The sequence below is a fragment of the Ammodytes marinus genome (assembly GCF_949987685.1).
Source record: "Ammodytes marinus genome assembly, chromosome: 3".
Taxonomy (NCBI): domain Eukaryota; kingdom Metazoa; phylum Chordata; class Actinopteri; order Uranoscopiformes; family Ammodytidae; genus Ammodytes; species Ammodytes marinus.
The window spans coordinates 20,372,580-20,393,646 of NC_137232.1; the positions used below are offsets into that span (position 1 = coordinate 20,372,580).

The 21,067-nt window shown below is 40.3% G+C and overlaps 1 protein-coding gene across 1 annotated transcript in view; it reads left to right on the forward strand.

The window, feature by feature from the left end:
* Positions 1–21,067, forward strand: part of plch1 (phospholipase C, eta 1) — a gene marked incomplete at both ends in the record, with an annotated part of 56,695 nt that overhangs the window by 6,209 nt on the left and 29,419 nt on the right. The window contains 3 exons of the mRNA XM_080024951.1: positions 13,330–13,476; positions 19,930–20,173; positions 20,750–20,879. Of these exons, the coding sequence (XP_079881077.1) occupies positions 13,330–13,476; positions 19,930–20,173; positions 20,750–20,879 (521 nt within the window). The remainder of the gene's footprint in view (positions 1–13,329; positions 13,477–19,929; positions 20,174–20,749; positions 20,880–21,067) is intronic.

The following is a 21,067-nucleotide window of genomic DNA, read 5'->3' on the forward strand; positions in this document are numbered from 1 at the left end:
TATGAAACAGTTTTCAGAACCAAAGTGAACATGAATATAAAACTGAAGCTGGACAGGTTTTAAGTGCATTTAGAGAGCTCTTTATATCCTTGTTGAAGCCATGAATGGACAGCTAATTATCTTTAACTAGTGGCTTTTATTTCATACCTCCATTCTCTAAGCAGGTAGTAAGCTCCTCTGAAACCTGGTCAGCTTAGTCAGCCAACACTTTGATGCTTCCTTTGTTTCCTTAAAATGTAGTACCAGGAAGGAAGTTGCATTTAATTTGATCATTAGATCAAGCATTGTGTATGGCGGTCCCTCATCCAGCTGGGAGCAAGTGTGAACATCGCAGGAACAGTCAAAATCAATGTATATCCAATGTGAACTACAGTCGCCCCAAACACACACACACACACACACACACACACACACACACACACACACACACACACACACACACACACACACACACACACACACACACACACACACACACACACACACACACACACACACACACAGGCTTTATAGTTCCCTCCTTTGATGTCGGTGCTGAACTCCCCCACTCGGGGAGCCCCCTGTAGCATCTTGGGGGAATGTATTATCATGCTGCAGTTGTCATGTGTTTATTCATATTCTGGTATCGCTCTGCACTGCTTTGCCTCTGACTTGAGCGCTCTGGATTAGGGGCAGTCAGTGACTGTGAGATAAGAGTGTGCATGTGTATTCCTTCTTTTTGCTGATCATTTCCTAAAAAATTTTGACACCAGTAGGAGGGTATACCAAAGTATTTTTGGCTTCTTCTTCCATATAGATTTTGTATAATTACTGTTACTAGAATCATTTACCCAAGTATTTGAATAATTAGAACTGAGTCAGGCCTTCTTGAAAGCAGGTGTTTACTTGCAAACAGCAAATGCAAGGGTCAAACAACATGTATCACAAGTGGGCTTACATGATTGAATACCAAGAAATGAACAGTGTACAGAGATTATATGTCCGAGAAATGTGTAGGCGTATACACTCGGTTTGTGTGTCCAGCCCGTTTTGCTGGCGAAAGCAGAAACATTTTTAATTAGGCAGATAACAGGATATGGGAAATTTAGGGAGTCTTTTCTCCTCAACTATTGTGCACATGAATGCGTCATACCTCTGTATGTGCCAAAATCTTATTAGGCAGTTTCTTCTTCAAGGCTAAACAACAACTTGTAGCAAAACACTTTGGAGTTCTTTAAGTTTACTGGGACAAAGTTCAATAGGCAGAAAGCATGTATTGTGCATTAAAATATTATACAATCATAAAGCAAACTAAATTCTGTTAACATTCCACCCTTTTTATAATATTTAATGCAACTTTTTGCAACACTTCAAAGCAAAAGGGCAAAGCATATGAGTAAATATATTTCAGTCAAGCAGAATAATATCAAGTACATCAACATCACAGTTGTGAAACTCAAGTTTGTGTACTGGTGCAACATCGTCTATGTACAGTTTCAGAGAGGACAGTCTTTGTAGAAGCCAGGGAACAGGAACCAAGATCGTCTTGATGGTCAACAAGTCCTTTTTGTGGCATTTTGACGCAAAGTGTCCTCCATATCACAGTCACTGGGGGAATGGTTAGGCATTACCATAACCTATTCAGATTGTTCTTCAGTGTCCAATTTGTCCTTATTGAAGCATGGTCAGCTTCGTCTTCTCCTTGCATCTGAAACAGAATGAATTTGAGCAGTAACATGTTCTCAAAAGAAATGCTCATCATTCTGCCAGGGTTGTTTCTAAAATATCATCCTATCCATTTTGCTTGCTCTAGATGTCATAATTAACGCACAACAACATTTTAGGATAGGTTTGATTTCATTCTTCAGTTCACATTTTTTTTTTTTTTTTTTTTTTGGAGTTCTTTAAGTTTACTGGGACAAAGTTCAACAGCCAGAAAGCATGTATTGTGCATTAAAATATTATACAATCATAAAGCAAACTAAATTCTGTTAACAATTACTTTGCATTAACTAGCTATTAATGCAGTGTGAAGGATTCCCTTTTTTATTTATGTTATTCATGTTCAGCCCGCAAAAACCAAATGTTGAAGATGTCCTCAGCTAAACAAATGGCCAAGAGTCATGGTAGTGGCTCTGTGTGAGGTTCTACTTTAGCTTACATTGGCACGCCTACAATAATAATGCTTGCTTGTTGATGTTGGAGATATAATTTGTACTATGTTCACTCTGTTGGGTTAGCTTGTTACCATTCACACAGCTGATGGGAATCTTAGTTTTTGGTATTTGGTCGCAAACAACAGTATTGATCAGGTTGAAAGTTTGAACTCATGATGGCAGTAATGAAAAGTCTTGAGAGGAAAGGTGTTACAATTGGTATTTGTGCACCAAATGTCATAGCAATCTATCCAATATGTGTTGAGATATTTCAGTAAGGAAAAAAAAACCTTATGATTGAAGATTGAAGTATTTAGACTTGTCATTCTATCCTGAATAAACATTACCATGCGAGACGCCACTTTCTTGGCCACCACACAGGTGGACCTGCCATTGTCCTACCATACTGACTGATTGCCCCTTTTATTTATCCAGAAGTCATCATCGGTCACAGAGCTATAAGGCTGACTAATTCAATTTCACAAGCTGTTAAATGTCCTGAGAGGAACAATGAAAGTGTAGAGACTAGATGATAACCTTACATTCAGGAACGTCTGGAAGAAGAAGATAGGAGGGGGATTACATGGTGTAATTTGAGGTTTATAATCTTTCATTTCCATTGGTGTAGTGATATTAAAAACCATGCTGTCCTTATCTGGAACTATGTTTTTCTATAGGCCTATTACTTGACATTTCTCCTGGATAATTCCAGTGTTTTTAACAGCATTCATATGCTGAAATGAATGGAATCCAGTGGTTGTCCGGAAGGTAGCATGTCAAACTGAAAATGTGGTGGGTGGTACACTGAAAAAGGTGACAAATTCTTACTCTCACTGGCAAACAACAGACCCCACAGGTACGACTTATTAACAATTAAGGTAAAATATTAAAGTCTAAAGAGATTTTTTTTACTGGTTTGCAATGGCTTGTAAACTAAATGTTATGGCCATGCCCATTTGTTTCAGTGCCTGAAGATTTGGCTCATGTTTGCATTTCTTACGTCGCATTTTATGGCACTAGAGCCCCCTGGGATTTCCATTTGAGTAAAATCATAGTACATTTTTTTATTGTGTGTTTTCTCTCAATAAGGGGGTCTTCTTAATTGCCCAATCCAGGACAAGAATATGTTGGTACACATAGTGGAATGTTGGCGACAGGGCGAGTAGGATTATCCCCAGGAGAGAAAATCCTTTGAAATGAAAGAGAGTACATGACTGACAGATGTGTAGACAGTCTCTCTCTCTCTCTCTCTCTCTTACACACACATACACACACACACACACACACACACACACACACACACACACACACACACACACACGCACACACAAACACACACACACACACACACACACACACACACACACACACACACACACACACACACACACACATTAACCCATTAAATCTTACTTTTAGCAGTGTAGAATTATCATGCATGTTATGTCATCGTTCTTATCCTCATATCCAACCACCGGACCCTAATGAGCCCAGCTGATATGCTTATGCAGGGACACACATCTGTCGCGCACTTTTCACAATCATTCCAGAAACCAACCAACAATACTGATGAGCTGATGAATGATGAAACTCAATCTGTACACTGTCGGGGAAGGATGTTTTTGGACAAACTGACAACAGCAAATCATCAGAGAGAGGTGCAAGTGGGAGTGGAGAGGATATGACCAACAGGAGACAGGTAGAAACGTGTGTGTGTGTGTTGGTGTGTTTTCAGAGGGAAGACGCTCAGTTGAAGGGGCCGCCACAGATCAGAAGACAGTACAAAGGAAGCATGAACAGCAGGAGTTTTGGGTTGCTTTATCGTTGGTTGGAGTGAGGAGGCTTTTTGTTTGAAGCCAATCGGGAAGGTCCGTCAAGTTTGATGTGAGCAAAACCAAAAGTTTTTTTTTCAAGCTACAGGTGGACCTGTGTTGCACACTAGGACTGGGCTAAGAAGGACCCCTACTGCCTCTTTATTTTCTGCTAAGGAAATGAGTTCTTGTTTTGGACCCAATGCATTTTCTCCGCATAAAGTCCGACCCACCTTTATTTATGGTACTGGTGAAAACTCGGCTGTGTTAACTGTTGCAACTCTCCTGGCACGTAACGTCTACCATATTGGTGGCATTGTGGCTGTACCACAGAAATGCAGGCTTACACAAATTGGTAAGTTAATGTGAATGTGTTTGTGACAGTTTATACACCATAACTTAGTGTGCCTCACAGAAGGAAACCCATTAAAACTGACACATATAGATGAGGTTTTCCACTTTTTAACACATATATTGACATATATTGTCCAGAAAACCAGACTGAATCTGTTTAAAAACATTACATATTGATCATATTGCTGGCTGGTGTCTATTTATAACACTCATGTTTATGTATCAGAATATCCCCAGGAGGATCGAATTGCTCATTTTCTGCTCTGAACCTGGAGAACGCTCGTCTTGATGAACTGTTGCTCATTACATGCAAGAGAGTTGTTTGTGTGTTGAATCCTGTGTGCTTAAGCAACAATTATATATATATATATGTTAGTCATTTCCTTTTCCGGGGCTAGTCAGTCAACCAGAACTGAAGAGCATATTGATTAAACTTCAGCGCACAGAACAAACCTTGAGGACATGAAAGTTGGCAGTAAGTGAAAAATGACAACACCACAACACCTGCATTCGGACAGTTTTATTTTGGTTTGAAAGCTCTTCTTGTTGTAATTAACTGTCGAATTGGCTAGTTAGGAGCCGGTGCCTTATGTCACATGAATACTGCATGAAGGATCAGGCAGATGCTGCTGAATATGAATTTAGGTAGTTATGAATAAATTATGATAAATCTGTGGACCCGTGGTGGTCCATTCCAGCCATTGCCCACTAACCAAATCTTAACCGAGATCTCATGCAGAGATATTCAATAATTGAGACATCACATCTAACTGATTATAAAACTCATAGAATTGAGGCTGCAAGAGTGGCCGAGAGGAATCATGCTGCGGTTAAAATATGACAGTTAAGATTGGAAATGATGAATGGAAACGGCGGTTGATTCTGTCATTTGCCCATCCTGTCCTGACCTTGTATTGTATGGATCTTAGTGAGCCAGGCTTTGTTCATCGGGTTATCACAGAGACATCTCTATCACCTACCCCATTATAATACGTTTGAATTGCCTGGGCCTCTGTGGCAAGACACAGCTTTGATCTGCTCTCTGCTTTGCACCGACAGAGATGATGAGTTTTTACACGGGCACACACACGTACACGCACAAACACACACATCAGTGATTGCATGGAAGCTAAAATGTAGAGGTTGCAACAAAAAAAATATGATTCACAATGTAGTTTTCTTGGTTTTGCCTTGCTGAAAAAACCCATTGTTTTACACTCAAGAGTATTTATGTAGGCTATGGCTGTTTTTATTTATTTAAAAAAAAAAAATATATATTCTGTTAGGTTGCACGGATAGCAGTGGCAAAGCACTGACATTGTAGCCTCAAAGTATGAAGCCTGGCACCATGGAATAACCTCCACAAAAATGCCAGTTGGGGTGAAGGACATTGGCGACCGCCCCCCCTCGTGGCTCAATGGTTGAAAAAGCGCACTAAAGTGCCCTCAAGAGTGGCGAAAACGAGAGGAAATGCCATATTGGCTGCCCTTTTCATGTGCAAAACATGATTAGGTGCCCTCTAGGGTGCCCCTTCATACAATAAATTATGATGATATGCCCTCTAGAACAAGAAAATTCGATGATGTGCCTTAATGAGTGCCCTTATAGTGCCCTTCTGCCCATCTGGTGCCCTTTTAGTGCCCCCTATAGTACCCTGATAGTCCCCTTCTGCCCGTCTGGTCCTTCTAGTACCCTGATAGTCCCCTTCTGCCCGTCTGGTCCTTCTAGTGCCCTGATAGTCCCCTTCTGCCCGTCTGGTGCCCTTCTAGTGCCCTTCTGCCCGTCTGGTGCACCCATGGTTGAAAAAGTGTTGCTAATATCTCTATGGTGGTGAAAATGAGAGAAAGTGCCTTATTGGCTGCCTTTTACACGTGAACAAAAATGAACGAGTGCCCTAGGTTGCCCCTCCATACAATAGGCCTAAATGATGATGATGTGCCCTCTGGAGCAAGAATATGGCAAACCGAAAAAAACATGTTGTGGTTAGCTAATGAGGTGTTCCTCTCTTTGGTAGCTGACGAACGGGGAATGCGAAAGAGGCGTTGCTTTCATGTGGCGTCGCTATGACAAATGGCTACATCGAGTGGTACTTAAATCTCCACTGGATAACGAAGCAGAAAGCGGATTAAGAGTATGTCAGTACCCATAGTGGAAAAGCGCAATTAGATGCCAAGTTAGAAAAACTTAATATTTTCAGTTTGCATAATCCGTTTAAAATGTTTTTACATTTTTTGAGCGTTCAAGATCATTCAAGTGTAGGTCATTTCATACAAGAGAAACAATAATGGTCAGCTATCACCTCAACATGAAGGAAAACTTCCTTCAATTTTTCCGTAGCTGGCTGTCAGCGGTCAAAGACTGTATGGTAGCGGCACATTGAATTTTTCACAGTCTAATTTTTACTTAAATGTTAGTAAAGATGAAAGTAGCAAGGCATCCTCCTTTCTTTGGCTAAAATGTGCACAATGATGTGAACAACTCATTTTGGTGTTTATAAAGTCGCTAGAACAAGGGGAAACAGTGTCTTTGAAGCTAATTTTTTTCTGGGGGAGGGGAGGACCCCTAGAACCCCCATTTAATTGTATGAGCCCAACAATTTTTTTTAAGTGCTACATGGAGATGTAACAAGTGCCCCGAATGTGACCTTAAAGGCAGGCTTTAAGGCTCCATTGGGGGAACAAAACACCATCAAGTTAGAAAAGCCACTATGTCCGCTGGTGGGGCCCCATGTTGTCCAGAATGTGCCCTTTTTATTTTTTCGCCCCTGCCCTTCAAACAGTCTGAGTCCGCCACTGTTTGAGGTGTGACACTTCACGGTCCTTATCCTGATGCCGAAATGTCAATGAGTAACAGGTAACTGGAGAAGATAAGAGGAAAAACACACGGACAACCATCAATAATGTGCACTCTATCAACTCGAAGAAACAGACAACAGACACTTGAACATATGTCAGTATTTCTGGAAGATGGCTTTGTGCTGGCTGTTGATTGAGAAAAACAGGGTGTTTTTCTGTATTACCTTTGAGCTTTTCATTGTGATATATTTGAGGTACTGTATATTGGACAGCCTCTCAGATAAAAAAAGAACACTTTGACATATATATACTCCAATGGAATTTGTGGGAGAATGGGCGTGTATACTATCTAGTGATGGTGAACAGCTTTTTTACACTTTGGGCCTGGTTTTTGCACATCAATCCAGGAGAAGTGTTGTTGGAAGCTTGTCTACCTTGAGGCATGGATTCTGCAGCAGAACATGCCTGTTCGCCGGAGCAGAGACTGTGGATATGATCAATACTAACCACAATTGACAGTGACCTCTATTGAATTTCAGCAGTGGCTATGAGAGATAAATAATGCAACTCGACCTTAGTTCTTGTTATGGATTAATTATTTTCCCAGGGTCTCTGTGTCTTCAGTTTCCCATTATTTTCTGTCGCTCTGAAGAGTTAGTCACTACCTGCTTATACTTTTTGAGTAGATTTAAATTAAAGCGGCAACGAGTAACATTTAAATATATCTTAAACAGCCTCATGTTTCCTCTCATAATCATAAATTACCTTTAACAGCAAACGAGACCATCAGTGCAAAGAAAGACGTTTTTATATAGTTTTTATTACTGCATTTGATCTGGTCGTACACCCAGTCCGATTTTCGGTTCACGCGTGCATGCTCTATGGTCACATATCCGCATTGGTCGCAGATTTCAGTGTGGCGCAGCAACGTGAATTGAGAAGCCTATGGCTCCAGGTGAGGGAAGGGGAGCGGGAGCCTTGTTTGAGACAGTTGTTTGTAGTCATAATGACTGATAACGGGGCTGAACCATCAAAGAAAAAAAAGAAAATGCAATGAAGAAAAGCAAAAAGGGAGAGTGATAGGCGGGCGGGAGGGCGTTGCCAGGCAACGTATACACAATTTCACGGAGCGAACCTAGACTGCAGTGTTTACTCCTAAATGAATGAGCGGTAGCCTACTAAAACACAGTTTACTTTGCCTCACCAGCATCATCAGATGACCATTATTCATCTGAAATAGTCATTATTTACAACAACATAAACACATTACCTCATCGTGATCCTAGACTACTAACTAACTGCCATCTCACGGACACGGACTCGTTCAGCTAAGTGAGAGGTGACAATGCAATCAGGTGTGTTTAGCACTTACTGGCATTAGTTGATGCTGTGTCACTAACCACTCTCTGGAAGCCGAAAAGAGTCCGGTTCCTCTTACACTTTCAACACACGGACACGCACCATATTGCTTCCTGATTATTTGATTCTTGCACTCCCAGCACGAGCTAGAAAACAGCTGGCGTCGTAAAAATACTACCGCTTTTGTTCAAAGGTGTCGCCAACGTGCCGACTTACTCGTAGTAGCTTTAAGTGTGTGTTCCTACAATGCGATGAATGATCACATCCTTTCTACGGTAAAATGACTTGAGGGCACAAGTTCCCTTACATTTTGATATAGTCTGTAGTGCAACACAAGTAATGTACTTTTTTATTTATCTATAATAATTATAATGAATTTATGTGGGTATATACAGGTATATACAGCTGGTCATGTCAGAACAGTAATCCCCGGCCTGTGCTTAACTATAGCCCCTTTTACACAGAGATTGCGGCATATTGACGGAACAACATCACTCCAATATGCCGGCTTTGCTTGCTTCTGTGTTATTTACACAGAACCAAGCAACGCCGGCCTGCTGGCGCATCAGTAGCCCCTTTTACACAGCGTTCCGGAATGAAAGAGGTGCTTGTAAACATTTAGCGCCGCGCCGGTCAGCTGCTTTACAACAACAACACTGGCCAGTGAATTGACAGCAGAAGTGCTGGAGCTTGCACTAAGAGGGCCGTATTTTACTGTCCCCACGATGTGCCGGTTGATCTCGCTACACGCTGAGTCCAACATCACTGGGACCAAACTGACAAAATCAATCCGCTCACTGCTTCACCTCTGTGTGTGTGTGTGTGTGTGTGTGTTTGTGTGACAGGTTGGCTGTGAGCGAGTCTCTTTGTGAGGGCAGAGATCTGCCAATCAGACGTCACGTTACTGTAGACAGTGTGACAGCTCCTGGCACCTCCTGATTGGTGGGCTTCCATGAGATGATTACTAATCACAAACACCCATGCTGGCTGATCTCCTCAGCTATATAAGCTGTAGGACTCAGCCACTTTAGGCCTCCCTTCCTTGATGTATGGTTTGTTTTGGTTTGGTTTAGTTAGTGCTGCTTTGCACATACATTACACTCTTCACTCACACAGACACCGCACCCATTACTGATTACTGACATTCACGCACCACTTAGTAGATTACTTTAAACTTGGTTTAAATAAATTATTATTTGGTTAAGCTAATTCTCTTGTGTGGTTTCCTCATTGTCCTTACCTTGAGCCGGGATGTGACAACAGAAATAAAGTATGGATATACGCTCAGACTTAGGATAATGATAGCGGCGGCGATCCGGTCGCAGCCTAGCTTAGCCTAGCCTAGCTTAGCCTAGCCTAGCTTTCCCATTGTACAACTTCCCCTGGGCAGAAATAGACTCATAAACTCTGCAAAATGAAGCGTGGGGGTTTGGATTGAGCAGCGGACTTTATGACCAGCTAGATTATATGCCGTTCCTTTTATTTGGTGATTTTTACGGGACATCAGGCCACCGTGGTTGTTAAACACACGTCCTTCAACTGCTATTATGGTCGCATGTTTAGAACGTAGACTATGGAACGTCAAACGCCCCCTGTTCCGCAACAACAAGCTGGCCGCATTTATACAGAGAAGCGGAACTGATTGTGTCGGGAATCTTACTACCCCCCGAGGTAGTAAAATTCCCGGAACAATCTCTCGCACCTTTCTTCCCTCGTTCCGCAACGGTCACATTTATACAGCAGGGCGGATGGCCGAAATTCCGGCATATTCCCGGCTTTCACTGGCTGTGTAAAAGGGGCTATTGATGTTGTAAAATATAAAAGGTTTTGCAATAATCCTACTCTAAACAGATCTATATATCACTTTAGAAAAAACTATTCCTATTGACAGTGAATTGCTGAAAACTGCATAAAATAGCAGTAAGCCGTACTGAAGCTCTTTCGGATTTGCACAACCCTGTAAGTTAGACCTTTGGTTTGGCTTCACTGTGAGCTGAACTGTCAGGATGCCGTGTCTCGGTAAAGCAATAGGGGAGAACGGGGTAATATGTCATACGGGTTGGTTGTCACAATCGTTATATCCCGGAACCAGAAGGCGCTGTCTGTGAAATTTTGGTATGTAAATATCCAGAATTGGGATCAGAGGTCACCTACATAGTCTCCCTCTGAGTTAGACTGCTGAATTTGAGGTGAGAGGACTGTTAGTGTTTTTCATGTCAAATTGAAAATATTTAGCTCCTCAGTATTTTTCTTCTAGGCTTTTACACAATGGGTTTCATAACAAAACACTTGTTACCCATAAAAAGTGTGAAGGGTAAACTATAGTTTAGATTGTGGTTAGCAAGCTAATTAGTTGTCAGATGGTTGTTGGCCTTGATGCTAGCAAGAAATTCAAGTTGGGGTTGGTCGTCACATTTGTTGGGGGGTTGGTTGTCACATGTTATCCAAAGGCTGCAGTCAGAAAAGGAACCCAATAACGAAATAAATTGTCAAGCTGTTTCCTCACTGACACCCCAGAGAAGGAAAGAATAGAGCAGGAAAAGGCAGCTAGCATGCAAAAGAAAAAAGGGAAACAAAATCAAAACAACCCAGTGCATCCCAAACTAGACCAGCTGCCAAGGCTACGGTAAATTATGTAGGCCTATTTGTCAACTTGACAATGCAATTAAACTTTCAAATTTAGTTCTGCTTGCTGCTTGCCTTCTTTTTAAGATTATTCACATTAAGATAACATTGTGACAAATAGTGTGTGACAACCGACCCCTTGATGGGGTTGGTTATCACAATGTGTAAGGGTGTCTTTGATGATTAATTTCTTCTTTATTACAATAAGATAGAAAAAGTGAGGGTTACACATTTCAAGCCAACACCTTAAGCTTCAATTTAATGTAGGAATGACTATTGAAAGATGTTTAGGTGATGAGCCATTCTCACTAGAGTAAAAAGTGTGCCTACTTACCCCGTTCTCCCCTATCTCTGTTAACCAATAGTGACGTCTGTTGGAGGGAAGGTCAGTTTAGAACCCAAGTTTGCTGTTTTATTTACGTGGCTTCTCGTTTCTCTTCAAGGTACTCCAACATGGCAGGTTGTGTTACCATTAATGCATTCATGATTTTTCTTAATGCTGCCCCTGGAGTGAGCATCTATCACTCCAACAACTCTCTGAATAGTAAATAGACATTTTGTGTCATTGCTAAGCCTATCCTCAGGGCAGAGAGCTGGTTAACAAGTACTCAGCGACTGCTATGTGTGTTTTAGATTGATGAGAGGTGTGACTTTAGCTGACATTGAAGATAACCCATGTCGTCTGAAATAGGCATTTTTATAAAAAAATGTTTTTTTACATTTATATTTACAAATGTCCTGCAACAACTAGAACATTTAGTATATTTCTCATTTCTCCATGGGGCTAACAGACTTTTGTTGTTTTAAAGCCGCAAGAATTGGTGGCGTTAAGCTCCCTCGACAGATTTTCCATGCTTGTTTTCTAACATGGATTTGATTTATGCAGAAAATAACATCTGTGATTGCAGGGTTTTATACATTTACATATTCAGTTGTAGGATACATATTTTACATCTTAACTATGCATCTTTTTGGAAAATATACGATGGAAATTTCATTGGTTCAAAAAGCTGCAAACACTTTTGCTCAGAATCTTTCATCTTTGAAAGCTATTTTAATGTGTGAATGTGGTCTATTTTTTTCATTGATCCAAAATGCTTGAAATGTGCAATGGGAACCCTGCTCAGTGCTAAATGCTATTAGCTAGATATTGGGTTTTAGGATTAAGATTTGAATTACCATTGCCATGTTAGGGATAAAGGTTTGTTGTCAACAACTGTGTTCACACACAAACTATAGTGTATCTGTGTATGCTGTTTCTTTTCCGTCCTTGTCTTATCCAGCTGAGCGCCGTATATCTCAGCCTCTGCTACTTTGACTTTGACAATTCCTATTTTTAACTGGTCTCTTGTGCCTCCTCCAACCTTACGCAAGTACAATATTTAATCACTGAAGTTGCCCTTTAATATAATGATGATGTCATTCCAATGGGGAATGTGTGATTACTCCTGAGTATTGAAGCAATGTTGTCCTCAATGGTTAGCTTATCAATAATCTCATTACAAATAGTCAATATCTACAGAAATGGAATTCCTCTCTTCTTTAGCAAAAGAAAACCATCTCTGGTTGAAACACTATCTATCATGAATTCTTATGACAATTCTGAGGAAATAGTTCCAATAAAATTTTTTCAAAATGAGGTTTATGGACATTGTGGAGTAGCAGTGAAACTGATTTGTGTTTTACATGAAGACTAAATTGCATTCACTCTGTTGTGTGGTGGAATATGCTGAACTCAGAAAGACAAACATCTCAAAACCCAAGTGCGTAAAACCAAAAATGTAAATAAAATATATTTATATATTTTATTTTATTTTTGGTTTGTTATTTAGGTGAACCAATATTTTAAATCTTCATGGCTTGTTTCAGCCGTTTACTCCACTGTGGGCAGCCTTTCATGGAACTCCTTTGTAGCTTCCCACCTGCCTGTGCATGATACCGAGATTTCTTTCCTTGAACAGCCCACAAGCTCTGTAGAACAGAAAAGACACACATTAGCTCTATCTCTCTATGAGGTGTCTATCTTGCTTCCCTCTCTCTGTTGCATTCAGCAGCAGGTCAGTTAGTAAGAGAGAAGCGGCCCTGTGTGTTCACACAGTAGCATCTCTGTTGCAGTTTGGACTCTGACTCGCATCAGCTGCTCGCTACGCCGCTAACTTCCTCTAAGGCCACACACCTGTTCCCTTTGTGTCTGTGTTTAGTGCTCAACTGACCCCAGTGTTTTGCTCTTCTGTGTTTTTTCTTCTGCAGTGGAGCGATGCATGAGTGTGATGCAGTCGGGGACCCAGATGGTGAAGCTGAAGGCAGGATCCAAAGGGCTTGTGAGGCTCTTCTACCTGGATGAACATCGCTCCTGCATTCGATGGAAGCCCTCACGCAAGAGTGAGAAGGCTAAAAGTGAGTATGCATGCACACATCTGCATAACCACACAGATCCAAGAGCCTTGTCCTGAGTTCACTTCTGCTGCTACAGTTTGTAAATGTAATTACACTTAATTGCCAGATTATTATTACAATCCTTCTATATCTTTAAATCATACATTATTAAAAACGACCAGTACCACCGCTCAAGCTGTATAAACAGTTGTTAAATGTCTATTTTTGTTGCTGGATGTAATTTAAAAAATCAAACATAAAATATATATTTAGTTATGAACTGATGGTTGGGAAAGTATTGGGTAAACAAAGATGTTATAGAGTTGCATCATTGGAATTGTAGATTCGAACAGGTTGACCTATACCAGGGACTAAAAATATGGATATACTGTAAATGCTTTTGCTGCTTTGATTTTGACCACTTTTAAGATTCGATTGTGTTTGTTCTCATCAAAAATGATCATGCAAAACAATATCAAACAACAACATCACTATAGGGGAGAACGGGGTAATCTGAGCCACTTTTTACATTTGCTCCCCTCTAAGCAAGCTAAAATGATTTATCACTCAAATTTACACATTTCCCATTAATTCAGGATGTTTCCTAGAAATGGGCATTAGCAGAATTCTTTCAAGACAAAGGGCAGTGAAAATATGATTGTTTTAAAAAAAGTTGTCATGTGGCTCACTTTACCCCAGAACTGAGCCAGACCAGGAAAATCAAGGGGGTAAAGTGAACCAGCTGGGGGTAAACCACTTTCCACTCTGAAACTACCACAACAACACATATTGTAACAGTTATAATCCTGAAAGCTAGCCACACATTCCAGAACTAATGTCGGACTAGTAAAAGAATGATGGGGTTTGGTCAATTAAGCAAAGCTAATTTTCTAAACACTTGAAAGTAACTCTGAACAAAATCAAATACAACATATTATAATTCAAAAGGTTTTAATAAGATTCAATTGAAAGATAGAACCAGTTAGATTAGAACACAGTCTGGGGGTCAGAACACAGGACCCTTAGAGCCAGCTTGTGTCTGGGGGTTAATACATAGGAAAATCAGAACCAGCGAGAACAGCCTGGGACTCAGAACACAGGAGAAGACCCAACTGGATTATAACATCAGCCTGTCATACTCTACAACTAGGCCTACATTCCAGGCCTGAAGGTTACAGGGAAAGATGAGAAGGTACTCTTTCCGTGTGGTTGCCCCAGGTCGTCTTCCTGGTGTATTTCCTTGGCATGATGGCTTTTCTACAATGTGTATGACATTAAAATAAAACACATGTCATGTAATATTACATTAAAATATGTTTAAGACTAAACTTAACTTGTGCCTCGTGGTGGGGGAAAGTGAGACAGTGGCTCACTTTCCCCCACAGCATTTGGCTCACTTTCCCCCACCACCACAATTTGACAAAAAACTACCTTTCTTAGCATTTCAGGCTAATCTTCAGTTATCACATGGTTTCATATGTTGGTAGTTCATCAACACGTATGATAGAAGTTTTTCTACGTGAATACATTTGCTTTGGCACAATAGTTGATTAAGTTGACAGCAAGAAAATTTACTTTTACATGCAAAATACCTATTTTGGTGAAAAAAACATGCTTACCACAGCACCAAGAGGTCCTCTCTTTCAGGGCCATGGGGAAATGAGAGGGGCTTGAAAACATATCTCACATGACCAAAAATGTTTTCCGTTGCCTAGATACAGGGGGTGGCTCACATTACCCGATGCCTCAGATTCCCCCTTTCTCCCCTATATATATATTTTTGATATGTTGAGGCACTTGCAGAGCTCGGTTAAGGTTAGGAAAATGGTGAACAAACATTTGTTGCCCTGTTGGATTTTGAAGTTGTAGAAAGCGATGTGTTTCCAGGACTCAACAAAAGCTTCGGTGAGAAGATCGTTATCACTCGTCATCAAAAGCTAAAAAAAAAACAGTTTATGAAAATGGAATATTAACTTACATAATAAAAACAATTTTTTATATCTAGATGCATTTAAGATTTTCTCTGCCTTTACCCTGCTATTTATTCCAGAATGTCTGATGAATTCCTAAGGTTTTAGGCAGCCGCACCGCTCTGGCTGTAAACAGATTATCATTTCATGGCCGAGCATCAGTGTCACCTTTTTACGTGACTGCTTTTATCTTCTAACCTATACTAAACTAAAGCATGCATCTGTCCACGTGCTTGTCATTACATGCTTATAAATGACAGCATGTGTGTTTATCGGTTTGCATACAATAAGCCTTTAAAGATCCTTTCTATTGACATTATTTAGAGAAATACAACAGCTGTCCATTTCTTTATCCAATCTGTGTGTGTTTATGTGTGTGTGTGTGTGTGTGTGTGTGTGTGTGTGTGTGTGTGTGTGTGTGTGTGCGTGATATCTGTCTTGGAAGGAATAAAATAGGTCTGCCATATATAGTCTCGGTCATAGCAGAATTTGAGAGAAGAGATTATGTAACGAGATGAGAGCACTGAGTGTCATGGTTAAATGGACATGGATTACATTGAAGTGGATTAGGATGAGGAAGGATGAAACTATCAGTTAAATAAAATCATCATATCATCATTAAAGGAATCATTAACTTCTTGTGTCTCTAGTTAACGATTCATTTGCTGACAATAGTAAAAAAATACAATATAGAACTACAGCGGCCTTATCCATTAAAACCGTAACCAAGTGCTGGACAATTTCCAATACAGGAAAAAAAGGAGAAGACAGAATCCTCAGTCAAGTGAAATATAAACTCAGATGACAGCACTTGCTTTGCCTTTCTCTATCATGTGTAAAAATAAACAGAAAAAAAGCGGCTCCTTTAAGCTTCAGAGTGCATCACGCTCTAATAAGATCAGAGTATACATTTTTCATTTTCATTTCATTTAACTTTTATTTATCCTCGAGAGACCAATTGAGGGGTGACCCTCATTTTCAATGGTGTCGAGTTCAAACAAACTCCAAGGAAAAACAACAATGCATACACAACATTCAATGCAAATACATCAAACACACAACAACAGGTGAAGAGAAGAAAAAACAAAAAACAAAAAAACAATTGAAACATTTACATAGTGGTGAAGAGTGGCAGCAATTAAAATGAAATTAAATGGGTGAAAGTACAATATAGCCTAATTAAAACAGTTACAGGTAGAGTTTGGCATATTTAAGATAGTTTGTTTAAATTGATTAAAGGATATGAAGGTATTTAGTTTAATTTGTTGCTGTAAGTTGTTCCAGGAGTCGGGGGCACTGAAGCTAAACGCTGTCTTTCCCAGCTCAGACCGGGCTTGTGGGACATAAAGCATGAGCATGTCAGTGGAGCGGGTCTGATAAAGCCCATCTGAAATTTGCAACATTTCTGTTAAATAACGAGGAGGCTTTCCGGTCAAGGCTTTGTAAATAAAAATATGCCAATGTGCATCATGTCTCTCTTTAAGGGAGTACCACCCAACCTTTTCATATAAAAGACAATGGTGTGTGTCATAAGCATCTCCTGTGATGAACCTTAAAGCAGAGTGAAAAACAGAGTCTAGGAGTTTAAGACATGAATGAGATGCATGCCGGTAAACCACATCACCGTAATCAAGGACAGACATAAAAACTGCCTCAATAATCCTTTTCCTACTAAATAAAGGGAAGGTGGTTTTGTTCCTATAAAAATAGCCAATTTTTTGTCGTAGTCGACAAACAAGATTTTTTATATGGAAATTAAAAGTGAGTTTATCATCTAACCAGATGCCGAGATATTTGTACTCTGTGACTCTTTCAATTAAAAATCCAATCTTTGTAAAAACATTAAAATCATTCAAATTTGTAGTTCTTGCTCTGGAGAAACACATATATTTGGTTTTGTCTGTATTTAGAACAAGCCTGAGGTCTACTAGACAGTCCTGCAGAGTATTAAAAGAGCTTTGTAGGTTCTCAATAGATTGGTGCACCAAATCGGAAATGCAATACAGTACTGTGTCGTCAGCGTATAGATGGGCGTGACAGTTTTTTTAGCGATGAAACAATGTTATTTATATAAATTGTGAAAAGAACTGGACCTAAAATTGAGCCCTGTGGGACACCATTTGTAACAGTTAAGAATTCAGATTGGTATCTTCCCAGTTTAACTGACTGCTGTCTATCAGAGAGATAATCCCTAAACCAACTACATGCAGACTGATCAAAGCCAATGTCATAAAGCCTCTGTAAAAGCAAATGGTGGTCAACAGTATCAAAGGCCTTTGAAAGATCAATAAAAAGTGCTGCACAGTGCTTTTTCTTGTCTAATGCTGCAACAATGTTGTCTACAACCAAAGTCACAGCAGAGACAGTACTATGGCCTGCCCTAAAACCAGATTGGAATGGGCTCAAAATGGAAGCACTAGTTAGAAATGTTTTTAACTGATTATTAATAAGTGATTCTAGAATTTTTGCCAGGCATGGGAGTTTGGAAATTGGCCTGTAGTTATTAAGATTATTTTTGTCACCACCTTTATGTAAAGGAATTACATGAGCTATTTTCCAAATTTTAGGAACTATTCCAGAGGAGATGGAAAGATTAAAAATATGGGTAATTTGTTTTGATATTATATGTGTCGAAAGCTTGATTGAAAACGGATCCAAATTGTCCTCTCCCATGTACTTCTTGGGGTTGATGGCGAGGAGCGCATCTACAACAACACTTGTGGGAAGAAGATCAAGGCTGAAAATAGGAGTTTGAGAGACAGGCGGTACGTTACTACTGGTGGTAGAAGGCGTATATCCTCCATTCTGAAAGAGTTGACCAGCAGCTACAAAATGTTTATTAAAAGCTAAGCCAATCTCTTTTTGATCATTGAGAGTGTGACCATTTAATTTGATCTGAGTGGGAACTGTGCTAGAATTGTTTTTATTATAGTTCACAGCTTTCCAAAATAGTGCAGGGTTAGAGTAGCAGTTTGAGATTAATTCAAGGTAGTATTCAGATTTGGCTTTCCTGACCATGGCTGTGCATTTATTCCTAAGGTGTCAAAAAATTGTCCAATTGGTATTATCTAATTGGTTTATTTATTTATCATTTATTTGTTGGGAAAGAGCAAAAGACTGTAGTAAATAAATTACCATATGTCATGCACTACATATTTACACACATACTCTATCCATCTCTTAAGTTTGTCTGTTAACTCTAATATAACAGGATGTTAAATATGTCTCATTCAGATTATTAATGGCCCTATCCAAGGCTTTTAATGGGTTTTCCCCAGAACAACAAACCATCGTGTTGATTAAAGGCCTACTTCACCGGTTGGAATATGAAGGTGTATTGAACTCGGAGATCCTATGAAGTATAAATGTACAAATTTTTTTTAAATCGGATCATCCTAGCCTGAGAAAAGGCAGAAAGAGTGTTTTATGGTCTCACTCAGTGCGTTTCCATGGCACAACTAGATTGGATTATCACATATATCGAACAAGACACTCGAACGGACCGTGTCACTTGTCTGAGTATACATGGCCTTTCAGGAATCGGATAAATGTCCGATGCATGGCTGTCTCCACTATGCTAGGTGGCGCTGTAGCCCTTTCAACCATGCTTTCAACAAGTGGTTTTAGAGCCACGTCCGCTTCTCTTCCGTCAATAACCCATGGTGTAGCTTATAACGCGCAGGCACACAAGCACAGAACGAGAAGTCCGATATGCGATGTCCGATCCCTGTAAACATGCAGAAGAAAGCCGACAATGAACGAATTATCTAGGTGTTCTTATCCGACTTCTCTTGTCCGTTATTGTGCCGATTTGTGTCCGAAGTAGATCGGATAAAGGTGTTTACATGCAGGTTAAAAGTCCTGTTGAAGTCACATCACAAAAAACTATGTAGATTTTCGGGAAGCTCTTTCTCTTATTTTGGCGATCCAGCACGTCCTGTCAACACTTGAGTGTGTGTGCTTCGGGCATCTCCGCTGCCTCCGCCTGTGCTTCGGCAATCTCCGCTCCCCTACCCCCTCCCCCCCTCCTGCAAACCCCACTCCGTTGTGATTGGTTACCTTCCTTCCGGAACACTTTCAGTGGCGGGAAGCGCGAGCATGGACCTATAAGGGCGCGAGGCAGACGCGAACAGGGAAGTGACAGCATTACCATACATGGAAACATCCGCGTGGTGACGTCACAAAGTTTTATGCGACGTCACAAATTATGAAAGGGTAGACCGCTTTGAAGACGTGACTTCTCGACTGGCTAGAATAGTGTTTAGTGCTCTGCACAGACACCCCAGACGGTCAGCAGGGAATATGTCGAAACGCATGTAAGTCATTATTTGATAATTTAGTATGGTTAAGCATGACTATGAATCATCATAACAACGTTTATAGGTCATAAAAGTCAAAAAGCATCATAGGTCCTCTTTAAGTGTATTTCATCTCTAAGCCTCTTTCCTTTGTAACCAAACTGTTCCTTCCTTTTCACATCCAACCCTGCCTCTCCTCTTGTCAGTCACCATTGATTCGCTGTACAAAGTGACGGAGGGCGGTCAATCGGACATCTTCCATCGGCATGCAGACGGCAGCTTGGACCACGCCTGCTGTTTCACAGTGTACCATGGGAACCACATGGAGTCCCTGGATCTGGTCACAACAAATTCAGAAGAAGCCAGAACCTGGATCACCGGCCTCCGCTACCTGATGGCTGGGATCAGCGACGAGGACTCGCTGGCCAAACGGCAGCGAACACACGACCAATATCCTTTGAAAGCAAAGAGCTTACACACAACTCACTGTTGGTCAAGGCAAGGCAAGGCATATTTATTTATACAGCGAAATTCAGACACAAGGCCATTCAAAATGCTTTACAGGGGCATACAATACATCAAGATTTAAGAGATAGTGAAAACAAAGAAAATACTTCAAGATTCAAAATGAGACTTTAAACATTTAGACAGTGATATAGATAGAATGGCTGCAATGAAAATTACGTGACTGACAATATCACATTTTCTATATAGTCTATTTAACTTAATAAGTCTTTCATAGTTTCAAACTAATTTTAAGATATTAGGGGAATCTGTATTCACAAAACCAAATAGGATGCATTTTGAAGCAATCTTTGCCTACATTAGACATCATTTAGGCCGATCACATCCGTTGTCTGTTCGAACTGAAGTCTCTTTCCACAAATTCCATCCCATTCTTGTAGGCTAAATGGATCTACAACAGCTAGTCAGAAACCAGCCCTAGAAATAATACTTAATCTAGGTGAAATACATTTACACATGATACACCCCTTGTTTTCCTTAATGTGTGTGTGTGTGTCTAACGTGGTTGAAGCAGACGTTTGAGGAGGCCGACAAAAACGGAGACGGTCTCCTGAACATTGAAGAGGTCTATCAACTTCTCCACAAGCTAAATGTCAATCTGCCCCGCAGGAAGGTTAAACAAATGTTTCAGGTCAGTGGTATATTCATTCCTTCCCCGTAAAATCCAATGCTTTATAAGTAATGCTCCTTAAGATAGAGGGTAATAGTGTTTGATACGTCTCAACCGAATGGAAAGCATACTGACTCAAAAAGACTGCTAATGTAGACATCACCACATCAGTTATTATTAATATAGATGATCATTCATCTATCAAGTTC